Below are 12,008 nucleotides of genomic sequence, written 5' to 3'. Positions count from 1 at the left end.
TGATACTTTAAAGGAATTCCTTTTAAATAATTTTTCGCATGCTTAACTATTTCAAAGTTACAGTTGAGGTGAAGTTTAACAAACAAGTGTTTTATGCTCCCTTTTCACCTAAAATATTTATAACTAGTTTTCCTTTTATGTGTAGTGTGAACCAATGAATGTTTTTAAAATTTGAGGTATATTTGGAACATACTCACTTTTTTTTTTATATATGTTAATCTTCATCAGTAATAATAACTGGCTTTAGAGTTCTAAAACTAGGCACAGCTTGGTTTGAGGATATGAGAAGAAAAGTCCAAGAGTAAAGTGTTTCTCAAAAGAAATAAGGAGAAGAAAAGCAGTATTCTGTTTTACATTACTTCCAGAACCCCACTGTGACAGAAGTGTTTTCTGTTTGAGCTGTATGCTTTTATTTTGGATACCTGAAGGGAATGTATTCACTACCTCCCAGCTCCTGGGCGCCCCCACCCCATACCTCCCAGTCTCAGACTCACAAACACACTTTACTGCTGCTTCAGATTTTCTGACAAGACTTCTCTCTGTCTGCAGCATGGTGCTGAAACGTCATGCCATACTCAAAATTTCCAAGTGATTTTAATCCTTTTTTAGCCTTTTATTGGCCATAGTTGTATGGTCTTTTATTTTGGTATCCCCGCTCAGTCTTGTTTTGTTTTGTTTTGTTTTGTTTTTGTTTTTTGGTATTCATTAGAATTTTGAGCAAACTTTCCTTCATTTATGTATTTTTTTTAGTGCTGTGACTCAAGATGAGCCTTTTTTTTTTTTTTTTTGAGGTCTCATGCTTTATTGTACAAATTCATGATAATTTTCTATATTTCTTTACAAGATGAGCTTTTATAGTTACAATTCGATAGAGTTTTATTCTCTTGAATAATAATAAATTACATTTTAAAATTTTAGTAATACTTTAGAATTTTTGTAGGAAAAGCATTCCTCCCATCCTTTCTGACACAGCAAAAAGATCCCTTGCAGAGTATAGTATCTGAGCTAATTAAGTATTGTATCCTGATAATATTTTCTGAACATTCTGGTTTCTCTATAGTTACTTTTGCTAGCTTCTAATGACTTGCTTGATTGTTATTCCATGTACTTTTGTTTGAGTTTACAGGAGCCTTATCTTTAGATTTGCCTTAAATTCTTTATGAAAAGTGGTTGGCATATTTTTAAACAAATACGTCTTCCGAAATATGATAAGACTTCTGGGTTTTGTCCGTCTGAGTTTCTGGAGATATAAAGTGTAAACATTTTGGCTGTGCTAATTCTCAGGGTTGATGACAGGGCTACCATCTTACTCCAAACTTGTATTCCTCAGCTTTATCAAGTTACACAGTTGGGCAGTGCTGTTTAGGATACTCTTAAAGAAGATGAAAACATTCCAAGGATACTTTAGCCAGATCACTTAAGATCATTCAGTTGCTATGATGAATCAGAGAGATTATGTAGATGTAAATAAACTTCATCTATTATATTTCTTACAACCCCAGTTTTATGAAGTCAACTTTTAAATTATTATCAACACATTTATGTTTTTCTGAACTCAGATTTGAATCTTTTTTGGTACCTTTATGTTTCCAATAATTGTCGTGGCCCCTTTTTAGAGACTGATTAAATCTTTTAAAACATTTTGGCAGAAACAAATAATTTCATTATCCAATGTCCCTCATTTCTTAATGCAAATTGCTCACATGTCAGAGAGAGATGAATCAGTCTATGCCAGTATGGATCATTTTACATTATCTTCGTTTTCTGTGACTTCCTTTTTTCATTTTTATGTATGTTTTGTTGAATATTTTCCACTTCTTGTCCTGAAAGTATTTATAAAATATCTTATATGATTATTATTTGAATTCTTAAAATATGAGTGAAAATTTTGTACATTAATTTTTAGGGATTATAACTTTTTCATATCTAGGTCAAAAATAAAATGACAAAAGAACAGTATATTAAGATGAATAGAGGTATCAATGACAGTAAAGACCTTCCTGAAGAATATCTGTCAGCCATCTATAATGAAATAGCTGGAAAAAAGATATCAATGAAAGAAACAAAAGAACTAACAATCCCTACAAAATCATGTAAACAAAGTAAGTATCTAAATCAATTGAATCCTGATGTTCAGGGGGAAAAATATGAATTCTTAAAAGTTGTTCACTTGTTATAAAATAAAACACTATACAGATATGGATTAGAGCCATATTTTGATGAGAAGCATTATAATATAGGTTGGTGGTCTGATTGTGTCTTTTCCCACATGCTGAAGAAAGATAGCACTGACCAGTGACTAATAGGAAGTGGTTTATAATTTGCATGTGTTAGTGTGCATTTAATATATATTTCTTGACTTAGCAGTTAATCTCAACAAGGATTTGAAGGTCAAAGAGATTGGTTTGGTAATCCCAATATTCAGACTTCAATTCTCAGTCTTTTTTTCTGCCTCCTCATTATCTACCATCAGTATTTTTCCATCTGTTCATCTGTCTCTATACATAATCAGAAGGTGGAAGCAGGGTTAGTTGAAGGAAATGAGGGGAAGGTGAGGGTCGTGGAGGAGCTTGTGAAACTGGAAATCACTACTACCATAAATTATGTCACTGTAGAGTCCCTAGCTCTGAAAACAGTAGGAGAGCTAACTCAGGGCTTAGCTTCATTTTAGATACTCTTCATATGTCTAGAATGAAGTGATGATTAATTTAAAGCTAAAATCTGGCTACAGGAATGAGGTGAAGAAAGTGGCTTAAGAATTTTAACAGTTGTATCGGAAGAGGATTCCAGCCTTTCTGAGCACTTTTACTTGGAAAAGAAATCTCAAGCTTTACCTAACAGAACAGATTATGGTAGCAAAATTCTATTGATGAGAAAGAAGCAGCAAAGTCTTTGAGTTATGGGTATTTACAAAAGATGATGAGGAATTATAGGATGAGTGTGAGGGGCCTAGAGAGGTAACATTAGAAGGATAGTGACGTATAACTGGCCTTATCTCTTTGAATAATATAGGGAATAATATTCTAAGGAATTCAGGTAGCTCTTCCCGTTTTATAGATGAGGAAACTGAAGTCCAGAGAGGTTAGGAAACTTAGAATTATAAAATTTATGAGGAGAAAATAGTGTCAAACTTAACTTGACTCTCTACCCCTAAAACTCAAAGACGTTAAGTGGCAAAGCCACATCTTGAACTAAGCACCTTGGCTCTTATTCCAGGCCAGTGTCCATCAGCAATTTACTTAGTAGTAGTATTTTTAGTTGTTCTGCTTATACCGTAGTTAAACATATTAATCAAGTTTCATTTTCACATATAATTAGAGGCCTGTTCTCTTGTTTTCTTCCTCTTACCCATATTACGACACCTTCATCTCTCTTTCTTGTGGTGGCCTATTTTGTATGTGGTGGTGGGAAATCAGTGAGAAGCTGGCTCGAGGTAGGAGATGGTGATATGCTGAAATGCTAAAGTTACCTAAAAGTATTAAGGCCAGTATTTTCTTGTTTACTCAAGAGATGCCATTTAAGCAAGTATGATACAAGGGTGGTAATGCCTTTTACCTCCCTTTTCTACTCTCTGTTCCATGTTTAGGTCATTTCCCCAACACTTCGATTATGACTGTTGTGCCTTCTCTCTTTCCTTTTCATAGGTTTTCCACATATGCTTGCTTCCTAGTCCAGAAATTTTTAATTAAGGAGAAAATTACATAACATGAAACTAACCATTTTAAAGTGAACAATTCAGTAGTTTTTAGTACATTCACAGTGGTGTGAAATTACCACCTCTGTCTTGTTCCAAAACATTTTCGTGGCCCCATAGAAAAACCCTGTATTTATTAAGCAGTTATTCCCCATTCTTCCCTTTCCACAGGGTTTGCACTCACCGGTATTCTTTCTGTCTGTGAATTCACCTATTCTGAATATTTCATACAAATGGAATCATACAGCATGAGACCTTTTGTGTTTGGCTTCTACTTGTCATTTTTAATTAATGTTAGTTGGTTGCTTTTATTAGATAAAACATAAAAATAGCATGCTTAAATGCTGTGTATTTTAAATGGTGATAGTGTTTGTTGTTTCAGGTGTAGCCAGTGAAAAACAAAGAAGACTTCTGTATAACTTAGAAATGGAGCAGATGGCCAAGACAGCTAAAGCGCTCATGGAGGCTGTCAGCCATGTTCAGGCACCTTTTACAAGTGCAACACATTTGGAGCATGTCAGGCCCATGTTTAAGGTAAGAGTTGTAATAACTAGAGTTGGTTTCAGTATAAATTTATATATAATTCTGTTCAAAATATTTAAAATTAAGGAAACATAGAAGTGTATAGTGCTTTAGTGTAGACATAAAGCAGAAGCCATGTTTTTTAGAATGTTGCAAATATAAATTTTCTTTTCATTAAAGAGAATGAGAAAAGGTGTGCACTATTAGGAATTAATAGATGTGCAATACTGGGAATTAAGAAAGGTTTTGGAGCATGATCATTAATTCTTGGCCTGGTTTCCTCTGAGTTCTTCTTAAAGCTTTGAAGTTAACTAAAATTTCAAAGTGATCTTGACGCTGTTGCTTTCTCTCACTGCTTCTGGCCCAAGGACTAATATGAAGGATTCTGTGTGCCTTGAGTCCAGATTACTAGAGTAAGGAGCAAAAGAAAACATTATTTGTGCATATCAGTGGATCTAGAAAGAACCATACTTACTGAAATTTGATTTCCCATTCCTTCTTTATTCTCCTGATTCTTTCTAACCTTTCTCCAGATTCTTGAATGACTGGGCAGTGCATCGTAAAGGTTGTAGTGGGTGGAGGGGAGTCTAGTCAGATTTGGAAAAGGGGACTTTATTGATTTTTTTTTTTTTCTTTTCTTCATTTTATTGAGATATATTCACATACCACGCAGTCATACAAAACAAATCGTACTTTCGATTGTTTACAGTACCATTACATAGTGGTACATTCATCACCCAAATCAATCCCTGACACCTTCATTAGCACACACACAAAAATAACAAGAATAATAATTAGAGTGAAAAAGAGCAATTGAAGTAAAAAAGAACACTGGGTACCTTTGTCTGTTTGTTTCCTTCCCCTATTTTTCTACTCATCCATCCATAAACTAGACAAAGTGGAGTGTGGTCCTTATGGCTTTCCCAATCCCATTGTCACCCCTCATAAGCTACATTTTTATACAACTGTCTTCGAGATTCATGGGTTCTGGGTTGTAGTTTGATAGTTTCAGGTATCCACCACCAGCTACCCCAATTCTTTAGAACCTAAAAAGGGTTGTCTAAAGTGTGCATAAGAGTGCCCACCAGAGTGACCTCTCGGCTCCTTTTGGAATCTCTCTGCCACTGAAGCTTATTTCATTTCCTTTCACATCCCCCTTTTGGTCAAGAAGATGTTCTCCGTCCCACGATGCCGGGTCTACATTCCTCCCTGGGAGTCATATTCCACGTTGCCAGGGAGATTCACTCCCCTGGGTGTCTGATCCCACGTAGGGGGGGAGGGCAGTGATTTCACCTTTCAAGTTGGCTTAGCTAGAGAGACAGGGCCACATCTGAGCAACAAAGAGGCATTCGGGAGGCGGCTCTTAGGCACAACCATAGGGAGGCCTAGCCTCTCCTTTGCAGCAACCGTCTTCCCAAGGGTAAAACCTGTGGTAGAGGGCTCAGCCCATCAAACCACCAGTCCCCTATGTCTGTGGTCATGTTAGCAACCATGGAGGTGGGGTAGGCGAATACCCCTGCATTCTCCACAGGCTCCTCAAGGGGGCACTACATCTTTTTTTTTTCCTTGTTTTTCTTTTTTTTTTTTTTTAACTTTCCCTTCTTTTTTAAATCAACTGTATGAAAAAAAAGTTAAAAAGAAAACAAACATACAATAAAAGAACATTTCAAAGAGACCATAACAAGGGAGTAAGAAAAAGACAACTAACCTAAGATAACTGCTTAACTTCCAACATGTTCCTACTTTACCCCAAGAAAGTTACCTAATATAGCAACATTTCTGTGAACTTGCTCCTACTATTTCCATCAGAAATTAACAGACCATAGTCATTCCTGGGCATCCCCAGAACGTTAAATAGCTTATCTGTTCTTCTTGGATTATTGTTCCCCCTTCCTTAATTGCTCTCTATTGCTAGTTCCCCTACATTCTACATTATAAACCATTTGTTTTACATTTTTCAAAGTTCACATTAGTGGTAGCATATAATATTTCTCTTTTTGTGCCTGGCTTATTTCGCTCAGCATTATGTCTTCAAGGTTCATCCATGTTGTCATATGTTTCACGAGATCGTTCCTTCTTACTGCCGCGTAGTATTCCATTGTGTGTATATACCACATTTTATTTATCCACTCATCTGTTGAAGGACATTTGGGTTGTTTCCATCTCTTGGCAATTGTGAATAGACTTTATTGATTTTATCTGTGGAGGCTTAAGATCAGAATCAAGTTCTTACTGTGACACTAACTGTATGTATGTGTGGGCAGTCAAAGATGACTACTGGATTTCTGTGCTTCCCATTCTAAAACTCTATAATTACTTCTCATTCTTCAAAGTCTATGTGATGTAGGTTAGGGGATAGCGAGATAATGTTGATAGGAATACTGTAGTATAGCTAGCCTTTTCTTTTGGAATAACCTAGAGAATCATGTTGAAACATAAGAAACACCTTTTCTGTTTTTTATAAAATGAATTTTTAAAAGCAGCTTTTGTTTTATGTTTTTAATTTAAAAAAAACAATTTCATACTCTTATGTTGCTCACCTTTTAAAAGAATTTTTTTTTTCATTGGGGAATGGAGGGGTGGAGGATTAGAAGTTAAGAAGAATAAGGAATCAGCTGTAATTCTACCTACCACATGAAAAAAAAACTTCTGTTAATGTGTTTATATGGTATTTTTCTGTCTTTTTAATTAAACAGTCATGATCATACCCTGTATAGAATTTTGTATGTTGCTGTTTTCCATATATTTCTCCATATCATTTAAAAGTCTTCATAAACATCTTTTTCAGCAGCCCTGTAATAATCTATTCTTTGCATTATCTAGCTGTAATTTATTTAAACATATTCCTATTATTGACTGTTTAGGTTATGTATAGGTTTGTAATTGTGTTATATATAATGCTGCAATAAAACCCTGGCATATAATCTTTGCATTTCAAACTGTTTCCTAAGGATAGATGTCTTGTGTTCATTTTAGTCCAAATTGAACTCTTGTTCACTTCCCTCTACCTCCCACATGCCTGTCCTGCACTTTTAATCTGTCTCATTTTAGAAAATTCTCTCTTTATTCCCTTGTCACTCATGCCAGACACCTGAGAGTCATCTTGATACCTTTTCCTTGCCCACTCCTCTACCACATATATCCTATTCAACACTAACCTCTCAGCTAGAATTAAGAATTATCCGCTAACTGCTGTTTCCAATGCCACCACCATACTCAAGACACCGTCAGTTCTTATTCTGATTACTGCAGCGTTCTTCTAACTAGTTTCCTTACATCTGGTTTTGCACTCCTCTTACCAATTTACAGAGGCTATAGCAGTTTTTTTAAAATAAAAAATAAAATGCTACCTTTTTCCTTAAAGCCCTTTGTTTGCTTTGCATGTTACTAACGATAAAACCTAACATACCAACAGGGTCTACAGACAGACCTTGTGTGGTCTGGCTCCACCTCCCTCTCCACCTTCATCACAAGATTTCTGCTGTCTCTTACTATGTAGTATTCTTTCAGTTTCTAGAATGTCCTAAATTATTTTCTCTTCAGAGCATTGATAAAAGCTGTGTTCTTTGCTGAGAATGCTCTTTCAATCTTTGGGCAGTATCTAAGTTTAAATGGCACCTCTCAGAGAGTTCTGACCTGATTAATCTAAATTAGTTCCCTTTTCATAACATGTATGCTTTTCCTTCATGGTGCTTATAGCAGTTTGTGTGTATATATTTATTTCTTTTAACATTTTATGCCTCTCTCAACACTACTTTAAATTCCGGGAGGCAAGGAATTATTTCTGTTGCATCACATTTTTGAAAACTTACTTTGAAATAATATTTAAAATTACTCATAGGGCCGTTGAAATCATAATGCAAATCCCATACAGAGAACTGTAATATACCCCTACACCTAGATTCCCAGATCCACCAACTTTTAATGTTTTGCCAAATTTGCCATTTGTTTCTTTCTGTCTATTTATCTATCTTTGTATTATTATACTCTTTAAATTTCTTGAGACTTGTATTGTGACCTAAAATGTGGTCTAATCTGGCGAAGAATGCACTTGAGAGGAATGTATATCCTGCTGTTTTGGGATGCAGTATTCTGTATATGTCTGTTAGTTCTAATTCATTTATCATGATATTCAAGTTCTCTGTTTACTTATTGATCTTCTGTCTGGATGTTTTATCTATTGATAAGAGGGGTGTGTTGAAGTCTCCAACTGTTATTGTAGAGGTGACTGTTCCCTGTTCAGTTTTTTTTTTTTTTTTTTAGATGTGGAAGAGAATTTATTTAGCTTTGTGAGCCTTTACTTACACAATAACATACTCTCGGTACAGGAAGACCTTATTAAAGTTTCATAAATTGCTGTAATAAGGTAAATCTTTGGGTTGATTTTGTGAGGCTTTCAGACATTAAGTTTGAGAAAGTTACCGGTTATCAGGATTGGCATACATGATCGCAATCAGAACAGTAAGATTAACCAAAAGAACATATTTTAACACCCACCAAAGTGTAATTGCAATTGCTAGTCAGTAACTTATTCTCATGCAATATTCATTTTGAACTCTTAATTTATTTTCCATTTTATATTCTCTTCACGTTTTTTCTGAATATAGGTTACAAATAATCTTTTGCATTATATCCCCCATCTCAATACCACGAAGTCACCTGTTTCACCTTGGCTGTATTTTTATCTTTTAGAGTATTATTAATATGCTTTTTAAGCCAATTATATTCCAGTAACCTTGTCAATATAAAAACATTAAAGAATTAATAAGAACAAATAATGGATTCATTATTTCACTGATCCTAATCAGCAATTCTGCCTGATAAATTCTTTCCATCTCTAAACAGTACCTGAAAGAAAAGTTTAACTAGGGGAAACCTATGATATTTTTCGAGACATTGGATGCTTTTAATAGTTTAACAGTGGTAAAACTTGATAAGAGTAAATTAATAGGCTAGCATTTAAAAATGTATACTTTAATAATTATAAAGCTTATACATACTTAGGCAAGCTTGTGGCAAAGCTGACCAAGATACATAACTTAGGAGACACAAGTGTCCATTTAAAATTTTTTTTTTTACAGAATATTTTATTAAAGTTGTTTAATGTACAATAACTCATTTGTCATTTGGAAGTCCCTTTATTGTAAAGATAATTCTTTTGTCTGATGATAAACAGCAGCCTTGTTAGTGATCATTCTGGACCTCCATGTTGGATAAATTCGATTTTCTTCTTAAGACATAGGTTTCCTTTTGTATTTCTGAGGTAGTGGTTTTATTATTTCTGCAGTATCTGGAGGACCCTGATGCATCAGCAAATCTAGTGATTTACTTCCCATAGAATGCTGTGAAATTGCAGAAGAGTGGGATGGTATTCCTGCTGATCTCAAAGCTTCTGATACATTGAGTTTAGGGTTGTCTCTTCTGTCAGGGAACCTTATTAATGGAGTATGGGGCTTGACTACCTGAACAGCCCTGCCTGCAGACACCATCTGGCTGCCTACCATGACCCCTGACCTCCCTGTTCAGTTTTGCCTGTATTTGCCTCATGTGCTTCACAGCAATGTGGTTAGGTGAATAAATATTTATTATTTCTTTTTGGTGGGTTGCCCCTTTTATTAATATATAGTGTCCTTATTTGTCTCTTGTAACAGCTTTTGACTCAAAGTCTATTTTGTATGATACTTGTATAGCTTCTCCAGCTCTTTTTTGATTACTATTTGCATGGATTATCTTTTTCCAAATTTCACTTTCAACCTATTTTTGTTTTGGAGTCTAAGGTGAGTCGCTTGTAAACAACAAGTAGTTGGATAATGCTTTTTTATCCATTCTTACAATCTCTATCTTTTGATTGGGGAATTGAATCCATTAATATTCAGTGTTATTACTATAAAGGTAGTACTTCAGCCATTTTGTCTTTTGGTTTTTGTATGTCATATCCTTTTATTTGTCTCTTTTATTGCAGCCTCCTTTTCTGTTTTTGTGATGTATCTGACTGGTCCTTTTCTCATTTCTGTATATTTAAAAATTATGTTCTTTGTGGTTACTCCAGGGTTTGTATTAAACAACCTACATGTATAATCTAATTTGAAAATATACCTGTTTAACTTCAATAGTATATACGTTCTACACTCCCATATTCCTCCGTTTCCCCTTTATGTTGTTTTTGTCCCACGTTACCTTTTTTTTTTTTTTTTTTTGATAACTTCAGAATTGAAAACGAAAACAAAAAATTCATGGCCATTTAAACATTTTTTAAATGCAGAGAAAGTAGACAGGTGGCAGAGGAGGCGGCAGCAGTAACACCAGCAGTTTCTATATATGAAAGGCCCCCATGGCACTAAACCTCCCATCAGCAACTAAAGACTGAGGAATGGGGACTCAGGAGTAAGAGCTACCTGCCCAACCAGACCCTTCTGGAACGTTGCTGGGCTTGGGGCTGTTTTCCATTGGATAAGCCCATCCTGAGGTTAGAAGCACCCATAAAAAACTTAATAGTGGCAATTTTGTCATTTACTTTATATCCTACCCACTGTCTCCCAATCCCTTACCCCCAGAATGTACAAAGGGACAGTCTAGGGGTAGCAAGCACTGGGACTCTTGATACTGGTGTGGGCGGTAGGGGAGGGAAGGCTGGGCCCAAGTTCTAAAACCAACGACTGATACTACAGCTACTTTTCCCTCTACCGTCTCCTCCCTCTCCATGCAGCTGGCCTAATGAACACCTGTTTCTCCATTTGCCAGCATTTGGCTTTCTATCCTGATTGTCTGGTGGAAAGGCACCTGACCTCAAAGTGAAGGCCAGCAGAATTCCTCTTTCAGTGGGTAAGAAAGTTACTGGTGGAAGACAGGTGTGGGATCATATCTCCTAGAAAGCAAAGGCTTTCTACCCATCTGTCTCCATGTGCAGTCAGGTCCTTGCAAATAATCAGATGGGATTTATTGCCCTTTTCTATCCTAGCTCCCTGTTGTCCTTCCACCACAAGGAAAATTATTTCTGATGCCCTGGCTCCCTGGGAAGGGAACTCACACACCAAGACAGGTCAGGTCACTCCGGACAGTTGTGGAGAGCTTTGTCCTTTCCCACCCCTGCACAGCACAGGCACAGAGCAGCCTGGGACAGGTACACACATGGCCAAAAGCCTTTAAAGGTCAGCTCTTGCTATATGCAGAGGTGTCAAAAGTCAAAGCCTGGGGAGAATTCAGTGACCCCAGTTCTGTCTCTCCTAACTAGTTGCATGAGTGTCAAAAGGCACTGTGTGTCCAGGGTGGGAGTGGGGTATCTACCAAGTCTTACGGTCCTATGGAGGCAGAGACAACACTGTCTATACTAAGGTTTCCCAACCTGAGCACTACTGACAGCTTTTGGACCAGATAACTCTTTGTTGTGTGTGGAGGGGGCCATCCTGTGCACAGTAGGATGTTTAGAAGCATCCCTGGTCTCTACCCACTAGATGCCAGTAGCACCCCCCCGAGTTGTGACAATCAAAAATGTCTCCAGATATTGCCAAATGTCTCTGGGGGACAAAATTGTCTCCAGCTGAGAAACACTAGTCTCCAGGTGACGCCACTGTTCTTTCACAGTGGGGGAAGGAACCTAAGAAGATTCAGCAAGGTCACAGCTTTGAAGGCTCTGAGCACAGCAATGTACAGTGGGAAGAGACCGGCCAGGGAACCCAGGCAGAAAAGAAAATCCTCCAGGAGGCAGGAAAGCAGGTATTTCCTACAGTTGGGAAAGACACTTCCTCAGACAGTGTTGGCTTCAGCAGTGAGAAGAGTTAGAAGTCATTAAGTT

The 12,008-nt window shown here is 36.6% G+C and overlaps 2 protein-coding genes across 3 annotated transcripts in view; one reads left to right on the top strand and one right to left on the bottom strand.

Annotated features, from left to right (window-relative positions):
• Positions 1 to 12,008, top strand: part of ARFGEF1 (ADP ribosylation factor guanine nucleotide exchange factor 1) — a 193,433-nt gene that overhangs the window by 137,752 nt on the left and 43,673 nt on the right. For both annotated transcript variants that reach the window (XM_037802577.1, XM_037802576.1), the window contains exons 18-19: positions 1,931 to 2,102; positions 4,077 to 4,228. In XM_037802577.1, coding sequence (XP_037658505.1) covers positions 1,931 to 2,102; positions 4,077 to 4,228 — 324 coding nt within the window. The remainder of the gene's footprint in view (positions 1 to 1,930; positions 2,103 to 4,076; positions 4,229 to 12,008) is intronic.
• On the bottom strand, positions 9,448 to 9,720 carry LOC119508775 (28S ribosomal protein S36, mitochondrial-like). Its single transcript, XM_037802579.1, has one exon. The coding sequence runs from the start codon at positions 9,718 to 9,720 to the stop codon at positions 9,448 to 9,450; it is 273 nt and encodes a 90-aa protein (XP_037658507.1).

Source organism: Choloepus didactylus, chromosome 14 (assembly GCF_015220235.1).
Source record: "Choloepus didactylus isolate mChoDid1 chromosome 14, mChoDid1.pri, whole genome shotgun sequence".
Lineage (NCBI taxonomy): Eukaryota > Metazoa > Chordata > Mammalia > Pilosa > Megalonychidae > Choloepus > Choloepus didactylus.
This window is presented reverse-complemented; position numbering and strand designations above follow the sequence as displayed.